This window comes from Cynocephalus volans, chromosome 14, assembly GCF_027409185.1.
Source record: "Cynocephalus volans isolate mCynVol1 chromosome 14, mCynVol1.pri, whole genome shotgun sequence".
NCBI classification, from domain to species: Eukaryota; Metazoa; Chordata; class Mammalia; order Dermoptera; family Cynocephalidae; genus Cynocephalus; species Cynocephalus volans.
The window spans coordinates 43,813,286-43,836,334 of NC_084473.1; the positions used below are offsets into that span (position 1 = coordinate 43,813,286).

The 23,049-nt window shown below is 43.2% G+C and overlaps 1 protein-coding gene and 1 pseudogene across 1 annotated transcript; one reads left to right on the top strand and one right to left on the bottom strand.

Moving 5' to 3' along the window:
- Nucleotides 1-3,992: 3,992 nt before the first annotated feature.
- Nucleotides 3,993-4,673, bottom strand: ATP6V1E2 (ATPase H+ transporting V1 subunit E2). Its single transcript, XM_063077573.1, has one exon. It carries the CDS (start codon nucleotides 4,671-4,673, stop codon nucleotides 3,993-3,995), a length of 681 nt encoding a protein of 226 aa, XP_062933643.1.
- A 9,812-nt stretch (nucleotides 4,674-14,485) lies between these two features.
- Nucleotides 14,486-15,189, top strand: LOC134362510 (cofilin-1-like; annotated as a pseudogene).
- The last annotated feature ends 7,860 nt before the right edge of the window (nucleotides 15,190-23,049 follow it).

The window sequence follows — 23,049 nt, forward strand, 5'->3', positions numbered from 1 at the left end:
GCTGAGACATGCCTATCTCATAGCTAAGGCCCCTATGGAGGACACAGACTAGGCCTAGCCCCTCCAGAGGCTCCTAACTTTGCACCCAGATCCAAAGCAAAGCCCCTGCCATGTGTTGCCTCCTGGAGGGAAAGTCCAGGAAGTAAGCAACCACTGGATTGGAGTGAGGCAGGGGGCAATCCTACCTTGAGTTCAGGCTCCTGCATCCACAGCCTGCCCCTCAAGGACAGAAGAGAAGGATTTTCTTGTCAAGAAGATCCCTGGAACACAATGCAGGCACCTTGCCCCGACTGCCATCTCACATACTTGCCCCTTTCTATGGCCCAATCTATGGGCCACAAGAAGAGAGAGCCTCAGGAGTCCTCCATGCAGAAACCAGAGCCAGGCCTGGAGAGAAGAGTGTGACAACCATCAATGCTTGTTCCACACCTACTTTGTGCACACCCCATGTCAGGCACCAACATGACAAGGCAGCAAGGATGCGGGCCACGTGGAGCCATGTGGAGGATGGGACAGGCAGGTGAGGTAGCCAGCCGTGACTAAGGACAGCGCACCACAAGTCCTCGATGAGAGGCGCGGTCCTTGTGGCCAGGGGCTGGGGGTGGCCAGGGCTTCGTTAGCCGCCCTGTCTTTGCTCTGCTGAGGGTACATGGTGAGGGAGGAGACTGGAACCCACAGGGCTGAGAGGCTGAGGAGGAGAAGGCTGGGGAGAAAGGGATAGTGGGTGGCAGCTCCCGGAGAGAGGAAAGTTGGGAAGACGTAGATTTAAACGGGACTGAGGGGAAAGTTTGCCTCATAGATACTATGCAAAGTTCTCCTCAACTTCCAAAAATCTTTCATAAGACCAACAGGACTGTCCACTTCTTTGGAGATGAATTCATGTTGGGGGCCGACAACAGATTGAAGTGGGGTCAGACAGTCCCGGGTTACAGCAGGAAGTAGGGTCTGAGCTCCCAGGAGGGGAGGTGTCTGGGGGCCTGGTCATCTGGAAAGGAGATGCTTGTGGAGCCTGGAATGACAGCTGGGAGAGAAGGGCGAAGGCCCAAGGGTAGGTAGACAAGAAAATACTGTGAGATGATGGGAAACTGTGAAAAAGCCTCAAGCTCTGGACAAGTGAAGAAAATGTATTGGGGTTGGAGGAGGGGAAAAGGGAGTGGATAGGACATAGGTCATTGATTCTAATCTCTCCCAGCCTACGTATCAGTGCATCTCACCTGCCTCACAAAAGAGCTGGGCAGATGACTTATCATCTCTCAACGAGGCTGTTAAGTAGCTCCCCTGACAGGTGTCCTGCCTCCAGTCTCTCCCCTTCTCTAATATGTCCTCCACATACAGTGACACTAGAATAATCTCTTATAAAGTCCAGTTCTCATTGTTTCACTCCTATTTAAGGCCCTTCAATGACCCCCTCACCACCCTCCCATGAGAAGTAAGTCTACACTCCCCAGCAGGGCGTGGCAACACCACGTAATCAGGCCACAGCCATCCTTCCAGCCGTATCTGTGGTCCCTTCCCCTCACCCCTCACCTCCTCACACTGACCTACAAGCAGGTCCTTTAACACACCCCGCTTTTTCACACCTCGGGGGCTTTGCAGTGCTCTCCCCTTTGCCTGGAGTGCTTTCCCCAGCTGCATTGCCAACACCTAGGAAGCCTGCTGTGACCCTCCCTTCCTGTCGCAGTATTCCCATGGTATCTTATCTGGCCACTAGGCCTGGCACTTACCACCACTGTCTTTTTACATGCATATGACCAGTTAAAGGGCAGGACCAGATTTTATTCTCTGCAGCCCAGCACCCAGCACATTGCCTAGTTCATCACTGGCATTTAGAAAATGTTCACTGAATGACTGAATTTGCAACTCAAAAGAGCCCACATAGAAGACACCTTTTGAGGAGGCTGTTCAGCCGACAGACTTTTCTTTTCCTGGGAATTGCCTTCTGATACCAACTAGACCATAGATGGACATCTGACCCAAGCTGGGCCAGATGGATTCCCTCCCAAGAAAATAGAATTGACTCTAAGAGAAGCCAGTTTGTTTCTGTAACTATAACATATGAACTTTGGAATTGTGGGGCATGCTATGCCATCATTTAAACTGGACAGTACCCTTATTGGCCAGCCACCAAAAACCAGAGAATAAAGAAAATTAAATAAAAATATAAACTGGACAGTGGATAATGTCACTCTTCAAAGAAAAAAATAAAATGGACATAGGATTTTGGATGGCTTTCTGAGTCCCAGTTCCAGCCCTCTCCTGAGATTACTGCCACTAGGTTCTGTAAGACACTTCTGTTTACAACCTGTCCCCTACTTTGTATTTGAATGTAATGGGGTTGCTGTTCCTCACACAGTCCTAACACACATGCCAAAGAGTTGCTTGGGTTTCTTTTTTTCAAAAAAACCTTTATTTTAATAAATAAAGCATACTCAGTCAGAGATGAGACTTTAAGTCACACATACATATGCAGAACCTGCAGGGCCCAGTACAAAATGAAAATGTGAGATACTTTGTTCAAAAGAGAAAAAAAGTGCCATTAAAGACACTAAAATATAAAACTTTTTCCTTTCTTCTGCAGTCTCTCTCTTGACTTTTCATAGTGTTTACTTGCTATTTAATGTCTTCCTAAGGAAATAAAAATTAAAATTTTACATTATTAGTATAAATTTTACCATTCATTTTTATTTTGTGCAATACCAATATGCAGAGTCACCCAAATTACACAATCTGTGTTTCTTGGCTTCTCCCTGAAGGTGCCTTAAGCTGGCCAGAAGAGACAAACCCAAGCCCCCCAGGCATTAAACTATCCAAGGGAGCACTCCGCCAGGCACAGGGATACTCCGTGAGCTAAGTGCAAACATTCATAAGCTCCTGAAGGTCCTGCTCTGAGACTTGGGTCCAGTAAGTTTGACAGTTGCTGGGTTCCCCTTCCCACTAGCCACCAACATACACACTCTGCCTGGGCCAGGATCACAGGAATAGAGCCAGGCATTTCTCCTTCTAGTGAGCTGGCTGCCCCACAGCAGGCAGGTGACTACCAGGGCCTTTAAACCTCTACACCAGGATGTGCTCAGTGTCTAGTGGGCAAGAGACTCACCCTCGCTGAGATGCCTACTGAATGCGCCATGGAGCCTTGGGTAGGGACAACTACCATCCTGCCCGGCCCTGAAAGTCCCTAGAGTACACACACCCCACTCTGACCTCCCAGCATGCACATCAGGCCCTTGTCAGGGGCAGAGGGCAGCAATGTTCACTGGGTGAGGCAGGGGAAGGCAGGGCCTCAGGACACCAGGGAGCTGGGAAGTGAGTGGCCAAGAACCCATCCTGAGGAGGTGGGTAGGCTTCAGGAGTCGGTGCTATGCATGAGCCAAGGTTCCAAGGCCCTGGAGACTTGCATGCTCCAATGTCCCATCAGGCTTCACTTACAAAACACACATGCGGAGATAAAATTAGGAATTTCAAGGAAGTGGCCAAAGAGCATTAAACCCCAAGGGCCGGGTACTTCCGAGCATGGAGCCCTGTGTAACTATGCTGGTCATATGCCCGTTAAGTTGGCCCTGTACACATGAGGAAGACCTCTAAATCTCAAGAAATAACATAAGTACAGATACTGAAGCTAAAACAAAAGAAGACACACTTCCCATGCATATTAAAGAATCTCAGAGCACCTAGACCCACAGGCCAAGAATACCATTCACAGTTCACCCAAGGCCAAGCCAAAAAGCAGACATCTTCACTCTCATTCCAGACTGTAGAACAGACCAGAAGCTGTGGTATGTATGAATGAACTAGATTTCAATTTTGAGCCTTAAATTGGGCTTTATTCCAAAGTTCATACTTTATAATGCCTTTAGCTATCCAAAGGGTATTTCATGAAAGAAGATAGCATAATATCAGAGTATCAGAGAGAAGAAAACATTACTCATGTCCTTTGCCCAAATAATTTGTCGCTTTGGTTTAGCAGTTCACCATGAGCTTCACTTCCCAGAGGCTTACATAAAAAACTTTCTGTTGGCATTGCCTCCAAACAAAGCCATTCGTATTTCTGGCATCTTTTGCTGAGCTAAGAGATCCAGTCTACTTTCCAGGGTATTGGAAACCTTTATTCTCTGATCAGTGCTGTAGACCTCCACACCTCCAGCTGCATTCACAGCCAAGTGTGCCCCTTGATCAATCTGGACCTTCACATGTTTTTGGGAGACCATCATGTATTCAGGGATGGCTTTTTGCACTGCAGCCTCCACCAGGAGGAGGTCCTGTGGCCTACAACGCACAATCATCACAGGCTCCAGCAACCGGAGCAGAGCTTGGAGCACTAGTTTATCCAGCAGCACTTGGTAGATTTTTGGGTCCTCCACAATACTGTCGAGTCTCAGTTTTGCATCACTGAGCAATACTGAGATGAGGTCATCTCGGGCTCTTAGAACTTTCAGCCTTGCCTGATTCCTCATGGTGGACATTTGGATTTTCTTCTGCTGCTCTATCTGCTTCTCCTTTTTCTCATAATACTCCATAATCTTCAGTCGTTGGGTTTGCACAAGGCGTCCTTTCTCAATGTTGAACTCTTCCTCAGCCTTGGCATCTATTTCCTCTGCCTTTTCACTGGCTTCCTGCTCAATGAAAGCCATCATCTGCTTAATCTGCTTCTGCACATCAACATCACTCAGGGCCATAGCTGCTCTCGGGAAAGGAGGTGGAAGAGGAGCTGGTGAACCCTTTGGTTCCTTAGATTTTGGGCAGAGTTTCAGGAGTGTCTCTGGAATTCCACTTCCTCACCTGTGGAGTGCACAAGAGGAGGAAAGAGAAAGTTAGAGCCTAAAGAGAAGGATCATGGAGGCCATCTATACACCCTTCATTTCACAGATAAGGAAATTGAGGCCCAGAGTGGGAAATCAACTTGTCTGAGGTCATACTCCAGAAGAACAGAGGCTTGAACCTGGGTCTCCAGAGTTTCATCCCTGCTACACTCACTGTTTTTTTGTCACCATGAGGTAGTAAGAGCCAGACCTAGTCCAAAAGTTCTCTAGGCAGTGATGGCCTAAGACTCAGAAAGTAAGCCAACAGAATAGAAATATGAAATTAATATACATATGGAAAGTGTAGGCACACTTTGGGGTAAGGAGAACTGGGGAGAGTCATAAGAAACCTATGGTCAGACAAGATTCAACCCAGGGAGGCTGCCAGGAGGTGGAAGATTTCAAGAGCCCTCAAATGATACAAAAAGGTAGAGTACTGCTAGGCAGATAATGGAACCTTGAAGAGTGCCAGGAAGTGGAAGGGATTGAAGGCAGTCTTCACTGGGAGTGGTTTCCAAACCTGGATATTCATCTGAATCACCTGGAAGACCTTTAAGAAATACAGCTTTCCAGCCTGCACCCTGTACCCACTGAATCAGACTCTCTGCCAGTAGGGTATGAGAATCTGTATCTTACAAAGGCTCCTGAGATGTTTAGTGACCTCAGGAAAGTGTATGAACAAATGAGAATATCAACAAAGAGATTTTAAAAAAAAAACATAAAAAAGAACCAAACACATTTTGGATTTAAAGAATACAATAACTGAATTTTAAAATTCACTAGAGGAGTTTAACAGAAGACTATATCAAGCAGAAGAAAGAATTAGTGAACTTGAAGACAGGTAACTTGAAATTATTATCAAAGGAGCAAAAAGAAAGTATAAAAAAGAGTGAAGAAAGACTAAGGGACTTACAGGACACCATCAAGCAGATAAATATACACATTATGAGAGTCTCATAAGAAGAAAAAAGGACAGAAAGCTTTTGAAGAAATAATGGCTGAAAACTTCCCAAATCTGGGGGAAAAAAATGGATATCCAAATTCAAGAAGTCTAACAGACTCCAACTAAGATAAACCCAAAGAAGTAAACATCAAATTGTAGAAAGTCAAAAAAGAAAAAGAGAATTTTAAAATCAGCAAGAGAAAAGAGTCTCACTTTGTATAAAGGAGCTCCCACAAGACTACCAGTGGATTACTCAGCAGAAACCTTTCAATCCAGGAAGGAGTGGGATGATATATTCAAAGTGCTGAAAGAAAAAATTTAAAAACCTGTCACCCAAGAATACTATATCTGGCAAAACTGTCCTTCAAAAATGAAAGAAAAAACAGATTTTCCTAGGCACACAAAAGCTGTGGAATTTTATTACTACTAGACCTGCCTTACAAGAAATGATAAAGGGAATCCTTCAATTTAAAACAAAAGGACACTAGACAGCAATATGAGAGCATATGAAAGTATACATGTCACTGGTAAAGATAAATATAATGGCAAATACAGAATACTTTAATACTGTAATGGTTGTGTGTAAAATAAATCACTTTTAATTGTGGTATAAAAGTTAAAGACAAAAGTATAAAAATAACTGTAATTATAGAATGTTAATGAATACATAATATAAAAAGATGAAATATGTGACATCAATAAAGTGTGTAGGGAGGTAAAAGAGTAGAGTTTTTGTATGTGATTGAAGTTGTTAGCTTAAAATAGATTGTTATAATTATGAGATATTTTATGTAAGCCCATTGTTACTGTAAAGAAAATACCTAAAGAAAATACACAAAAGAAAATGAGAAAGGAATCAAGGAATATCAGTACCGAAAAAAAAAAAAAAATCGGTGAAACACAAAGGAAGATAGTGAAAGAAAAAGAGAGAGATAGAAAGCTATGACACAGAAACAATTAACAAAATGGCAACAGTAAGTCCTCTCCTATCAGTAATTACTTTAAGTGTAAATGGATTAAACTCCCCAGTCAAAATACATAGAGTGGCTCAATAGATAAGACAACTGCATCCTACTACATGCTGTCTACAAGAGACTCACATTTGAGTTAAGGACACACATAGGCTGAAAACAAAGGATGGGAAAAGATATTCCATGCAAAATGGTAAACAAACAAGAGCAGGGGTGACCATACTTATAAAAGACAAAATAGACTCAAGTAAATAACTGTCACAAGAGATAAAGCCATTATATAATGATAAAATTACCAATTCACCAATAAAATAGAACAATTATAACTAGATATATCCACCATCAGAGCACCCAATTATATGAAGCAAACATTGACAGAACTGAAGGAAAAAATTGACAGCAACACAATAATAACAGGAGATTTAAATATCCCACTTTCAAAAATGGGTAGAACATCCAGATAGAAAGTTAGTAAAGAAACAGAGAAATCAATAGCAGAAAGAAAACTGGAAAATTCACAATTATGTGGAAATTAAACTACACACTCTTGAATAACCAAGGGTTAAAGAATAAATTAAAAGGCAAATTAGAAAATATATTGAGACAAATAAAAATAAAAATATAATATACCAAAACTTATAGGGTGCAGCAAAAGCAATTCTAAGGGGGAAGTTTATAGCATAAACACCTACATTAAAAAAGAAGAAAGATCTCAAATAAATAAACTAACTCCACACCTCGAGAAACTAGAAAAAGTTTCTAAGAAACTAAGCCCAAAATTAGCAGAAGGAAGTAAATAATTAGGATCAGAGAACAAATAAACAGAATAAAGAATGGAAAAATAGAAAAATATCAACAAAACTAAAAGATGTTTTTTTAAATCAACAATATTGACAAACTTTTAGCTAGACTATGAATTAAAAAGAAAGAAGACTCAAATAAGTAAAATTAGAAATGAAAGAACAGACATTACAAGTGACGCCATTAGGGAAAAAAAGAAGGATTATAAGAGACTACTGTGAACAACTGTATGCCAATGAATTGAATAACTTAGAATTGATAAATTTCTAAAAGCATACAACCCACCAAGAATGAATCATGAAGAAATAGAAAATCTAAACAGGCCTATAACTAGTAAGGAGATTGAATCATAATCAAAAACTTCTCAACAAATAAAAGCCCAGGACCAGATGGCTTCACTGGAAAATTCTACTGAAATCTAAAGAATTAATGCCAATCCTTCTCAAGTTCTTCCAGAAAAATTGAAGAAAACGGAACACTTCCAAACTCATTTATGAGGCCAGCATTCCTTTGTGCTAAAGCCAGCCAAAGATACTGCAAGAAAAAAACCACAAAAACCCTATAGGCCAACATGCCTGATGAATATAGATACAAAATCATCTACAAAATACTAGCAAACCAAATTCAACAGCACATTAAAAGAATCATACACCATGACCAAGTGGGATTTATCTCTGGGATGCAAGGATGGTTCAACATATGAAAATCAATGTGGTAGACCACATTACAGAATGAAGGATAAAAATCACATGATCATCTCGATAGATGCAGAAGAGCATTTGACAAAATTCAACAACCTTTCATGATTAAAAACACTCAACAAACTAAGAATAAAAGGAAATTATCTCAATGTAATAAAAGTCATATATGAAAAGTCCACAGCCAACATTATATTCAATGGTGAAAAACTGAGAACCTTTCTTCTAAAATCAGGAACAAGGGTGGGATGCCCAGTCTTGCCACTTTTATTCAACACAGTATTGGATATCCAAAGTAGAACAATTAGGCAACATAAAATAAAGGCATCCAAATGGGAAAGGAAGAAGTAAAACCATCTCTGTTTGCAGATGACATGATCTTATTTGTACAGAACTCTAGGGATTCCACAAAAAACTGCTAGAACTGATAAATAAATTTAGCAATGTTACAGTGTACAAAATCAACATTCAAAAATCAGTTATGGGGCCGAACCCATGGCGCACTCAAGAGAGTGCGGCGCTGGGAGCACAGCGACGCTCCTGCCGCGGGTTCGGATCCTATATAGGAATGGCCGGTGCACTCACTGGCTGAGTGCCAGTCAAGAAAAAGACAAAAAAAAAAAAAAAAAAAAATCATACACTGACAATGAACAATCTGAAAATAAAATTAAGAAAAGAATCCCATTTACAATACTATCAAACAGAAGAAAATACTTAGGAATAAACTTAACCAAGGACATGAAAGACTTGTACACTGAAAACGATAAAACATTACTGAAACTAAAGATGCGAATAAACGGAAAGGCATCCCATGTTAGCAGACTCAAAGACTTAATGTGAGTATTTTTTAAATGTCCATACTAACCAAAATGATCTACAGATTCAGTGCAATCCCTATCAAAATCCCAATGGTAATTTTTGCAGAAATATGAAAGGAAATCCTGAAATTCATATGGAATCACAAAGGACCACAACTAGCCAAAACAATCTTGAGAAAGAAAACAAGCTAAAGGTCTCACACTTCCTGACTTCAAAACATGTACAAAACTAAAGGACCTTCAACAAAGGTGACAAGACTACACAATGGAGAAAGGACAGCCTCTTTAACAAATGGTGTTGGGAAAACTGGGTATCCATATGTAAAAGAATGAAATTGGATCTTATCTCACACATACACAAAAATCAACTCAAAATGGATTTAGTACTTAAACATAAGACCTGAAACTATAAAACTCCTAGAAGAAAATATAGGGGAAAAGTTTCATAACATTGGTCTTGGTAATGATTTCTTGGAGATGATACCCAAAGTTCTGACAACAAAAGCAAAAGTAGACTAACGGAATTATATCAAATTAAAAATCTTTTGTGAAGCAAAGCAAACAATTAACAGAGTGAAAAGGCAACCTATGGAATGGGAAAATTATGTGCAAACTATAGATATGTTAAAGGGTTAATATCCAAAATATGTAAGGAACAAATCAATAGCAAAATAAAACAAAAACAAAACAGATAACCCGATTCAAAAATGGGAAAAGGACCTAAGTGAACATTTCTTTAAAGAAGACATACAAATGGCCATCAGGTATATTAAAAGATGTTCAATATCACTAATCATCAGGGAAATACAACCCCAAACCACAATGAGATATCACTCCATACCTGTTAGGATAGCCATTATTTTAAAAAAGAAAAAAAAAAAAAAAAAAGGAAATAACAAGTGTCAGCAATACCTGCGCACTTTGGTGGGCATGTAGAATGGTGCAGCCGCTATGGAACATTGGCATAGAGGTTCATTGAAAAATTAAAAATAAAATTACCATATGATCCAGCAATCCCACTTCTGGATATTTATCCAAAAGAACTGAAAACAAGATCTTGAAGAGATATTTGCTCACCTATGTTCACTGCAGGATTATTCACAATAGTCAAGAGATGTAAATAATCTAAACGTTCATCGATGGGTGAATAAATATAGAAAATGTGGTATATACATAGAATGAAATATTCAGCCTTAAAAAGGAAGCAAATGCTGTCACACGTAATATCATAGATGAACCTTGAAGACAATGCTAACTGAAATAAACCAGTCACAGAGGGATAAATACTGCATGACTCCACTTATATGAGGAATCTAAAGTAGTCAAACTCACAGAAGCAGAGAATAGAACGACGGTTGCCAAGGATGGGGGTACAGGGAAATGGGGAGTTGCTGTTTCATGGGTATAGAGTTTCAGTCATGCAAGATGAAAAAAATTCTAGAGATCTGCTGTACAATAATGTGTATATAGGTAACAATACTGTACTGTACACTTAAAAACCTGTTAAGAAGTTAGATATCATGTTATGTGTTTTTATCACACACACACACACACAAATGCTGTCCCAGAAAGATGTCCCACTCAACAAACTTGGTGGAAAAACATCCGTGTGTTTGTGACAAAGACCAAACCCTTGGGTTCAACCCTACAAACTATCACCAGAAGTTAAAAAGAAAATTATTCAGCCCATCCACTCCCCATTATTTGAGGATGTACTTTTTAAAAAACTGTGTTTTTGTAGATAGAGCAAAACATTCTCTGCTCCTAAATAAAACAAGTTAATTAAATGGTTAAAAAAAAAAACAAAAACAAAAAGAAAAAGGCTCCCTGGGTAAACCTACTAGTTACCAGCTCCGGGAACCATGTCAATTAAAGTGGAGAGAATTCAAGATGCAGGAACCCCCAGGTTATGTGTGTAGAGGAAAAATATACCGTATGAACCCTTACCGGTATCCTGCCAAGGGCCTGCCTTGCTCTGGCACCTGGAGTCTGCACGCGGAATGTGGAACTTGGAATGCACACGGGAACCTGGCACTGTTACTCCCTTCTTTGTACAGATGACCCTCGCAGTCTGACCAGGCAGCTTAAATCCAAAGAGCCAGGCTGTCACTGGAGAAGCCTGGCCAAGTCTGCCAAGAGGAGGCCAAGAGGGGTTTTCTTGGCATTCAGGTCCCGGTTGGGGGATATCCTTGCACACAGACTCTCAGTGAAATTGATACATGGGGGGCTTCAGCTCCAGATCAGGCTCACCCTAATAGACACATGTGTGGACCCAGGCAGCCAGTTTGTCGATTTACTAATGAAAAATACAGCTGTCATGTTGGCAGTTCATGGCCTCCTTTCTATATAAGTCACACGTAAAGCCCTTAATAAGGAACCAGCACAAGTAAAATTTGCCACATGGTCTCGAAGAGAGCCACACCTGCCACAGGGACTGCTCTGCTCCAGTCCATGGGGGAGGTACCCTCTCCATACTCAGAAGAGGCTTAAGTGGGCATCACCAGCTTCCACAGTGCAGGCTCTGGAGTAGGACTGCCAGAATTCAGATCCTAGTTCTGCACTGACAATTTGTATAACTTTGGCAAAACAGCTCACCCCGCAAAGCCTCAGTTTCCTCATCTGTATAATGGAAATAATAACATCATTATAGGATTATTATGAGGATTAAAAGAATGTTTAGAAGCGAATGTTTAACACAATGCTAGGCACGTTGTTAATCTCATGCTTGGTAGTTATTATTTACATCACTACTATCGTCATTATTATTATCTCTTTTCCTGTACTTTAGACCTCATTTCTCAACACAGCCACTGTTGTATACAGACTATGACTGTTTTGATTTTTACTCACCGAAGTGGAAATACATCCTAGTCTTGCCTCCTTGTATTAAATTTAGTAGCCCTTCCTGGAGTTTTAGGGAACCCCCCAATACTTCATGGCACCTTTGCCCATAGTATCAGGTGGCCAGCCACGGGCTTGGTGACGGTGGGTAAAGTTCCCGAATTCCAGGGCTCTGGGCTGCGGTGGGGAGGAGTCATCTCACAGCCCTTCACACATTTCCATCCCTGAATCAGCAGTCCTGAGTTCTCCCGCCCCCTCCCTACACCCCCACGTCTAAACAGCTTATGAGTGCTGGGACTTGGAGGCAGCTGCAGGGTGGAACAGGGTTAGAAGTCAGGGATGAAGTGCCGCTGCAGGAATGCGCATGCCCGTGTAATGCGTCTGGCAGATGTAACTTCCAGTCTGTCTGGGATGGGGATTATGAGCCCACATGGGCCTGTGGCTTAAGCAAAACAACAGAACAAACCAAGAAATGTGAAATCCACATGTCTGCTCTTGCATGAGGGCTCAGACCCCTCCACCCCACTGAGGCAGACTTGAGCTGGGAGTGGTGTCCATCCTGCCTGTGTTTGGGACTGGGGGCAGCAGGTAGGGCTCTCCAAGCCAGACTTGCCTCCCACAAACTACTCAGCACCAGGTCTCTTCAATGCCCCCCAAACATATCAGGCTCAGTCTACTTAGCTTTTGCTCACTGTTCTCATGGCTTCCCTCCACTTACTAAATCCCACCCGTATTTTCATGGCCAGTCAAAACACCACCACCTCCTTGGGCCTCTGAAATCCTACTCAAAATAATGGCAGCATGGCCTGTTTTCCAGATACAGTTCAGAACTGGATTCAGTGTCGTTTGTTGTTCTAACTACTTTTGCTTCTTCCAGGAAACTCCTGGAGAACAAGAATCTCCTTCCCTTGCAGAGGCTGGGTGCAGACAGGCGCTCCTTAAGCATGGATTGATTGGATTCAGGGCTTCGGGGGTGGGAAGAGGAGTCTCTTTTTTTCTTTTCTTCCTTTCTTTCTTTCTTTCTTTTCTTTTCTTTTTTTTTTTTTTTTTTTTGCTGTTTTTATTGTGAAATATAATACACACTGAAAAAATGCACAGATCATAAGTGTACGGCTTAATGAATTATTATGAGGAAAATATCCTGTAACCACCACCCAGCTCAAGAAATATGAGGATATTTCAAAAAGCTTGTGGAAAAATAGAATTAAAAGATAACAGGGCTGGCCGGTTGACTCACTCGGTACAGCATGGCGCTGATAACAGCAAGATCAAGAATTCAGAACCCCTTTACGGCCAGCTGCCAAAAAAAAAAAAAGATACATTTGCCTTTGCTTTGTTGGTGAAAAATAAAATCAAAAAAAAAAAATAAAATAAAGAAAGAAACTTTCCGTGAACTTTTCAAAGTACCCTAGTAGAATATTGCTAGAATCTCAGAAGCCCCTCCGTATGACCTTGGAGAAGGAGACATTTCAAAACTGGTAATTTTGTATTCGTGGGCATAGGAGGGGTCTTTAGAGGAAGTATGAGCTTGAAAATCTCCTCGAGCCCTCGCCTATGTGAGCCTTTATGCATCCCAACATCGGGAATCCATAGCACCCAGGGAGGGAGGGGGATGAGGCAGGAGTGCCTGGTGGGCACAGCGTGTCTGTCAGACTGGAGCCCTGCCCAGACCCTGAAGCAACTCTCCTTCGTTCCAGCTGGGATTTGTAAACAAGTCTCAGGTCAGATGTGTCTGGGTGCGGGCTCCCTACCCCTAGCTAAAAGGGAAGCAGCACCGAACTTGGGCCTTCAGACACATAGAGACTTCAGAGTGAGGAAGGGAAGGGGGGCCCCAGAGCTCGGAGCACAGGGCAATTTGTAGGGCCCAGGAAGTGGGTGAGGAAATCTAGGAAATCCTTTTGGGGATTTCAAATATTAAATATATGGGCAGGGGCTATCCCCTTTTCTGTCTTTCAATAATTATTTCTTGAACACCTATTTTGTGAGCACCAGAGATAGAGCAGAGAGCAAGGCAGACACCAGCCCTGCTTCCCAAGCCCACGATGTAAAGGGGGAGAGGAATATACAAGCAGGTAAATCACATTACAGCATGGTTTGTTAGAAATCAGCAATTCTGAGAAAGCTTAGTGAATGAAAGGATCCAATCCCTAAGCCCCCCATTCCAAGTTCATCATGGGCTCTTTTATAATATATTGCCCTGCAGACAGTGAAACCACGTAGTAGGTGGTTTGAGAGGTACCACTGGTGGCAGTGGAACACCAGTTGTGGGAGAGGGATGACAATGAATGAAAGGACATAAAGCAATTTAGGAAAAAGACAAAAAAAAAAAAAAAAAAAAAACAAGGTTTCAGGGCACATCAATGTAGTTCCTTGACTTGGAGGCAAATCACCTGGAAAAGGTAGAAAGTTGGTAGTTTTCATTAAGGAGAGTTTATCCATATAGGCAAGAATCAATCAAGTCTAAGCAATGCCTGGGGTTTCCAGAGAGGACCTTGGTTTAGAAATGGGGAAAGGTATCTGGCATTCAACACGGGATGGGCAGTCAGATCCGGGCAGCGGCTGCAGCAGCTCCGTCTTCTCTGGTTCTCCTTGCCACCTCTCTTTTGCTTCCAGAAACATGGCCTGTGGTGTGGCTGTCTCTGATGGTGTCACCAAGGTGTTCAATGATATGAGGTGTGCAAGTCGTCAATGCCAGAGGTGACGAAGCACGAGAAGGCAGTGCTGTTCTGCCTGAGTGAGAACAGGAACATCATCCTGGGGGAGGGCAAGGAGACACTGGTAGGAGATGTGGGCCAGACTGGACAACCCCCACACCACCTGCGTCAAGATGCTGCCAGACAAGGACTGCCACTACACTCTCTATGACACAAACTATGAGGCCAAGGAGAGCAAGAAGGAGGACCTAGTGTTTATCTTCTGGGCTCCTGAGTCTGCACCCCTTAAGAGCAAAATGACCTATGCCAGCTCCAAGGACATTATCAAGAAGAAGCTGACAGGGATCAAGCATGAATCATAAGCAAACTGCTACGAGGAGGTCAAGGACCACTGCACCTGGCAGGGAAGCTAGGGGGCAGCGCCGTCATTTCCCTGGAGGGCAAGCCTTTGTCAGCCCCTCCAGCCCCCTGCCTGGAGCATCTGGCAGCCCTAGGCCTGCTCTTAGGGGTTGCAGGCTGTCCCCTTCCTGCCAGACCAGAGGAGCTGGGGGGATCCCAGCAGGAGGAGGGCAATCCCTTCACCCCAGTTGCCAAACACCCCCCTCACTCCCTGGACCTTCCTCCTCCCCCCATCCTGATGGCTCTGGCTTTCCTAAACTGCTTTTGATCTTCTGATTCCTTTTGGGTTGAAGTAGACCATGTTCCCCCTAGGCACCCCAGTTTGGTGGGGGGGCTGTATTTTTTTTTTAACTATACCCCTAGTCCCCTACCCGTTCCTCCCCCTTCCCGTGCTGCCAACTTCTAACTGCAGTAGTGACTCTGTGCTTGTCTGTTTAGTTCTGCGTATGAATGGAATGTTGTGGAGATGACCCCTCCCTGTGCCACCTGGTTCCTTTCTCTTTCCCCTGGGCATGGCCACTCATGGAAGTCAGGATCCAACTGCCCACCAAGGGACCTTTGATTAAAAAAAAGAAACACACACATACACACAAATGGGTGGGATAAAGGGCAGGAAAGGACCCAGGTGGAGTGGCTGCAGGTATCAGCTGAGGGAGTGGTCCCGTGGGGCAAGGGTTCAGTCAGAGAAAGAAGAGTAAAGATGGGCACTGAAGAATGGACCATTCTCATAAGTATAAAAAGAGAGTAAGACAGTCTAGTGGGGAGAATGCTGCAGGCAAAGGCACGGCAGTGGGAAGGTGCAGAGTGCAGAGGGGTTTGGCAGCAGCTGAGACGCCTGCCATATAATATGCCCTTTTCCTCTTTCTGCTTTTTTTTTTTTAACTTATTATTGGTTTCAGTGCTATTGCAAAGTGCCTTGCTTGATGTGGCTTACTTTGTGTTTATCCTGCTTTGGGTTTGTTGAGCTTCCTTGGATTTGCAAGGATATTATTTTCATTAAATTTGGAATGTTTTGGACAATTTGTCTTCAAATCATAACCCTCAATCCTTTTCTAGGACTGCCATTATGTGTATATGTTAAATCAGTTGATATTGTCTTACAGGTCATTGAGGCTCTGTGTTTCTATGTTTCTTTTTCTCTCTGGGCTTTAGTTTGGGTAGTTTTTATGGTTGTGTCTTCAATGTCACAAATATTTCCTTCTACAATGTTTGCTCTGCTGTTAAGCCCAGCCAGTGACTGTTTTTTGTTTTCCCACCTGCCCCATCGGCCCGCCAGCCAGTGAACTCTTCATTTCAGGTGTTGTATTTTTCAGCTCTAGAAGTTCCATTTGCTAATTTTATGTATCTTCCATTTCCCTCCTTACTACATTCATGTTTTCCTTAAAATCCTTGTGTACATTTTAAATTCCTTTTTAAGTTCTTGTCTGCTAATTTTATTATCTCTGTCATTTCTGGGTTTGCTTCTATTGACTTATTTTTCCCTGATTTTGGGATACATTTCCCTACTTATTTGCATGTCTAGTAATTTTTAACGTTCTGAATTTTATGTTGTTGATGTCTGTATTTTTTGTTATCCTTTCAAAAACAATGAAATTTGTTTTGGCTAGCAGTTACAGTAATAGTGAATGAACTTGCTCTTTTTGAGGCTTGTTTCTAAACCTTGCTGGGGGATGTCTACAGTTACCCTTACTCTAGGGACAATTTAGCTCTTCTACTAATGCATAACCCTTATGGGGTTTCGACTGAATTCTCTGGGCATTCAACTACATCTCCTCACATTGGCTGGTCAAAACTTAAACATCTCTGTGTGAGCCCTGAGAACTCATGAGCTCAGAGCTCCCTGGTAGTTTTTGCCTAGCATTATGGAGTTTTAGCCTATGCACGTGCAAATTAGTATTCAGCAACAGACTCAGAGGGATCCCAAGAGTCTTTGTGGCTGCAGTAGTCCAGTCTCTCTGATACCTTGAAAAGTCTCCCTAACTATCTTCTCAACTCAGCAAGACCATGCTCTGCCTGGGTTCCCCTTCACTGTGCTGCAATTCAGAAAGCACCTTCAGCAGAAAGTTAGGGCAATAGTAGGGCTTGCCCCATTTGTTCCCTTCTCTCAGGAATCACAGTCCTGTGCTACATACTGTCCTATATCTGAAAACAGTAGTTTTGTATATTTTGTGCAATTTTTTGTTTGTTTGTTTTGTTTTTCTGTTGGTAGCTGTTAGGTATGGGGATTTGAACCCCTGACCTTAGTGTAATCAGCACCACACTTTACCAAGTGAGCTAACCAGCCAGGCTTTTGTGCAATTTTCAAGTTGCTTACATGAAGAAAGTAAGTCTAGTACCACTTACTTGAGTAGTGTAGAATTGGAAGTCTACTCTCTGTACATCAAGCATGTTCCATATAATGATCTGCTTCTCCAACCCCTTCTCAGAAGGCTGGGTTGCAAGCAACAGAAGCTGTCTGTGGCTGATTAAACAGAAAAGGCCTCTTAAAGGATCATGGGTAGCTCCACAGGATTGTGGGAGGGCTAGAGAAACTACTCAGGACAGGAATGATACCCAACACGTCTCAGGAACTACCCTGATGAGCAAACCAATTCCGTTAACATTGTTGTCACCAAACTCTAGACGACCCATGTGTACAGCTGTCACTTCTGAACCAGGAACTCAATTATACCACAACCACCACCACTACCTGCCCTGATGTGCCACTTCCTATGTCAGGAGCAGAGTTGTATACCCACCAATAAAACAACAACCTCCAGAGAGAGTGTGTGCTTTATTTAATTCTAGCTGCTCTAGCTCTTGAGTGTGACAAGCAAAGAAAGAATCTGTAGTTTCTAGCTTCTTTAAGGGTTGCTCTTTTCTCCCCACCAAGACTCACAAAGTAGAAGATTCTCCAAACTCAAAATGTGGTTCTGATGTTTAGAGGCCAAAACATTCGTTATAGAGAAACAACCATAAGTGAATCTTGGATGATTTTCTAACACTCTTAGTACTGAAGCATGAAATAAAATCACTAATTTCATTTCTAGAAGACATATCTGTGATCCAACCTCCTTTGGAGCTTGTGGGAGGGGACCACTCCCAGATTATATGAGTATTCCATACCAGCAACCTCTAAGAAAGTGTCCTTTTCTACTTCAGCAGTGGGTGGCGATGCCATCAATCACAATGACTGATCTCCTGACCTAAGGATGCAGCAGAAGACAGTTAGAAATGAAGATGGCAAAACATTATTAACGATGCTCAAGCCAACATTCTCAGAGGCTGGGCATACTTCTGAGTTTCTAGTATTTAATGAACTGAAAAAAGAGATCTAGATACATTCTAACTAGAAATGAAAACCAAGAGAGCCAATCTTATTGGATTTATTCATTATTCTGATCATTAGGGACCATTGACCTTTAAGAAACTGCTGCAGTGTTTAAGCCATTAATACCTTAGCTCAAAATATTATGCAATGCACATTAAATCTAGGCCCTAAAAGAAAAGGGTGCAGATGGGAGGTTTTAGTGGTGGGAAGGACTAGTATGGCATATGGCACAAAACTGTATGGATAGCCAGGTGGAGTCTGGGCAGCAGGAGAGCCCTGGGGGGTGGAGTCTGCAGCCTGAAGATACTAGGCATGTGCAGAGGAAAGAAACATAATAGAAGAGCAGGGCAGTACCAGGGCGAAAGGATCATCATTTTACCCTCTTAGCAATAATTTCTAAGAAGGAGTTTTAGAGAGGGAGAAGAGTCCAGCCAAGAAGTAAGGATTCAGAGTATGGACTCCTGTATGAAAAACCAACCAATAGAAACTGGGAACAAATCCCGGATTTAACTTGGATCCTTCTCACCTCCCTCTCCCCTTGACATGTGCTTCTCTCCTAAAATTCACTATTTTCAGCATAGCTTGGGAGGCCGAGGAACTTTGACTGCTGAACAACAATCCAGATGTAATGGATACTGCTGGTTGCCTCTCAGTGTGCATTCCTCCCATGCCTGCCATCCTCTGTGCAGAAGCCATAGAATCTGGGTAGGAGTAAACCCCAGCCCCTGGTGGAGAGGAGGATAGTCCCAACCTCATGTCACAGTGATAGTTTTAGGGATGGACAGTAGCATGCTCCAGCTGTCCCTGACCACCCTCTGCCCCTGCCCCCCACCCCGTGCCGCTTAATGCACATCCCAAGAGTGCAGCTCTGTGCACCCAGCACCCTGGACTTCCCAGGAGCACTGGTGGAATTCTGCTGCATGTAAGTGGGGGCAGGGGCTGGGGTCCTGGCACTTTCTTGCAGCTGCTGCTAACCCCAGGCTCTCGACCCTAAGGCAACAGCCACCTGACATTCTGCTGACCACCATGATTGGTTCAGGGGTAGACTAAGTCAATCTAATGACAGGACATCCAAAACTTTGTTCAGTGTGTGGGTTAAGAGAAGCTTTCTCTTCCTCTGGGCACTATGAAATATGGATAGTGATCCTGGACCTCGTGCAACCTAAGTAGAAAGTTGACATATAAGGAGCAGAAAAATTGAAGTACAGGAAAAAAAAAAAAAAAAAGGCCAGAGTTCTGATCAAGCTTTGTCTTGAAGCTTCAGCTACTTCTGGATCTTTCCATTTCAGAAGTCCATATATTTTCTTCATTGTTGAAACTGGTTTGGGTTGACCTTTTTATTACTTGCAACCTAAAGCATCCTAGCCACAACACTAAATGATCTATTAGAGCTCATTTTTCCATTTCTGGGGTAGATGTGAGGGACACACAAAATGACACAAATGAACACAGTTTAGTTCTACTCTCAGCTTGATTTAGGCAACCATGGATGCATGGTTAGGAGCCAACAGGAGATGTGAAAGGTTTAAAAAGTGAGGAAGAAGTCCAAAGAAGAAGTGGGAGGGTAAAAACAGGAGATTGAAAAGGAAAAGAAAAAGGGAGGTCAATAGAATCATAACATAGAGGCTTCAGAGTTATCCTAAACCCTCCCCACGCTGTGTTACCAAGCCCTGTGGATTCTGTCACCTAATACAACTGAAACTCCAGCCTCCTCTTCGTGTTCACTGCCATGCTTGGTTCAGATACCCCCTCCCCCAAAGGCAGAGAGGAAACAGGCCACTTGTGTGTCATGATCTCTCCCCTGCTCACTCTCCCTGTCTTCCCTCTCATACTCTCCAAGTCTACTTTCTACCCAGTCCCAGAGCGATCTTCTCAAATGACAAACCTGAACTTGTCATTTCCCTACTCAAACTTTTAATACCTCATCGTTGTGGAACACAGCAACTAGCATGAACTTCAAAGAGGATCATTTTGAAATCTAGCTCTGCCTCTTACCAACTGTGTGACTTTGGGTAAGGTTTTTAATCTCTAGGCACTTATATCCCAACTATAAGTGATAACATTGCAACAGTCAGGATTCCTTTGGTTACCAGTGACAGAAAACTAAACCCTACTCACTAGGCAGAAAGGGGGACAGGTAATTTATTAACTCAAGTGACCAACTGAAGAACAGTAGTGCAATGGTCTGAGGGAAAACTGGACTCAAGAACTCACAAATGGCCTGTTTCCTCTCTGCCTTTGATGTGGGGAGAGGGGTGTATATTAGTACATTTCTGTTGCTTATAACACAAATACTTGAAACTGGGCAATTTATAGGAAAACAAAATGTATTGCTTGCAGTTTCAGGGACTGGGAAGTCCAAAATCCAGGGAACACATCTGGTGAAGGCGTTGGTGGTGGTGACAGTGATGCAGGGGTCTTACATGGCAGAATGGCAGAGCAGGGAGAGACTCTCATGTACTGTCCTTTTAAAGCCCTCAGGACCATGCCCCTGACCACCATTATTCATCCATTCACTACAGCATGGTCCTCACAATCTAATCACCTCTTCCAGGCCCCACCTTTCAATTACCATAATAAAAAATTCCCAACCTCTTAACATTGTCACAGTGGGGATTAAGTTTCTAATACATGGACATTGGGTGACACAAGTTCAATCCACAGCAGGGAGGGAGGGAGGTATCTCTCCATTTCTGCTTCTCTATGTACTTTAGCTTCATTTTCTTGGATTGTCTGTTTTGTGAATGGCCAAAATATGAATTGCTGACAGCTTCCAAGCTTGTATTGTACAGTTTAGTTAGTAAAAGAGGGGAAATTCCTGTTGTGCATCTCAAATTTTGAGAAAGGGCTTTGATTGTCCCATCTGGAATCAGGTGCCCACCTAGGGCTAATCAACAGGTGCCAGGACAGGTTGTGCGAGAAGACAACAGCTTTCACTTAACCACGATTACAAAGATTAAATCAGAAATAACATTTAGTGGAAGCAAATGATGCTGTTCTAGATAGATAAACCATTAGATATTCTCTACAAGTCTTAACCTGCATGGTTGTTTTGGGGATGAAATAGACGACCTACATCAATGAGCATCAGGTACCCAGGACAGTGTCTGGGTAGTGTACACAGCTGCAGTGCACAGCAGGTATTGTGCAAATTCTTGTTTCTTCACTTCATCACATCTTTGCTCTCAGGGCCCCTGCTCACCTCCGTAGTGCCTTTGTCTTTTGCTAAGTAGAAAAACATGTCCCCCTTTGAGTGCATGTAGCCCTGTGGGCATAGCGTTTGACAAACAGAAGTCACATTGTGATAAGAAAAAAGTGCCTGTTCTTGCAATGAATGTGGCCTTGAGCCAGAGTTGTGCCCTGTGTGTAGTGCATGGGCCAGATCCTCCCTCAGTGGTCCCCTGCACCCTGGTCCTTCACTTTCGTTCGGTGCACAGACTGCCCAACCTGGGCGTGGCCCTGCATTCTCCTTCACACGGCTTTTAGAAGCCCAGGGACTGGCTGCATTATATGGTTCCCGATGAAATACAATCCAGTTCCCCAGCACCACTAACCTTGCCCTCTGTCCACCTTAGACAGCTCTCCATTCCCAGGGAGTGGTGTGTCACTCTTTCCCGCACTGGTGCAGAGCTCTCTGCCTTTCCCAGGCATTCTTTCCTTACTCCTGTTAGCCTCTTGAGCCCCAGGCCAATGACAACACTTCTGCAAATCCTTTCTCAGCACACCCAGAGCTATGTACACGCCTCTTCTGAACTTCCAGAAGCCTGTTCTTCTTCTCTGCCACAGCACTGATCACATTATATAGTAATTATCTGTTTGCTCATCAGTTCCTTTCCGCCCCACTCCAGTGACTGTAGCTTCCCAGCTCTTCATCCCCTGCCCAGGAATAAAGCCTAGCATCTAGTAGACTTCAATACATGCTTGTTAAATGAAATAATGAATCAATGAAGAGGAGGAAGGAGGGAGTGGCGGAAAAAGAGAAGGAGAAGGCTAAGTAGAAAGTTCACTGTTCTCACACAGACCTATGTCTGTTTCCACATTTGCAGTTAAGGCAAAAAGAGAAAAGCAAGCAGAGAGCCTATGGGATGCTTAGGAACAAAGTTGCTTCCTGTCCTTCAAATCCCTGACATTGAGAACTGTTTTTTACCACTTGGGGCATTATCTTCTTTGCCCAAGGCATAGGGAGGTTTCTGTTGAGGTCTATTTGGTCCTTCCAGCTAAAGCATTCATGGGCTGCTGTGGGGGCATCCGGGATAATTCCCCCTCCCCACCCCACATACACACCAGGTGGGATCAGCCTCAGAACTCTAAGTATTCCTGGCAGTCAGTCTTGGCATCTCTATGGACCAAAAGAATGAGGTCACTGTCATCAATGAAGTCAACACTGCATGATTCATCCGACATTTCCCCACTTGGAGTGCTCTGACATTCCCAGAGCTTCTCCCTGTGAGATGAGCTCACATTTAGAGATGAGAAAACTGAGGCCCAGAGAAGGGAAGTGACATGCTCAAGGTAACCCTGCTAACTAGTGTCAGAGCTGGGATCAAGTTCAGCTCTCCTGGCTGAGTGCCCTCCAGTAGCTCCTTAACCTCTTCTGATAGACTCTCCTCTCAGAATACTAGTCCCAGCAAAGGCTGCCTGAACAAATGGTCCTACAGGCAAAGAATGGGGCAAGACCTGCCCTCTTCCCCTCTAAGAGGAATGGCAGATTGACCTTGAACCAAGATCTGACTTCAAGGCACTGTACTGCCTTCCATAACTTGTCATTCAGTACATACAAAGTATCTTCCAGATTCATTGCACAATCTAAAACAGCCG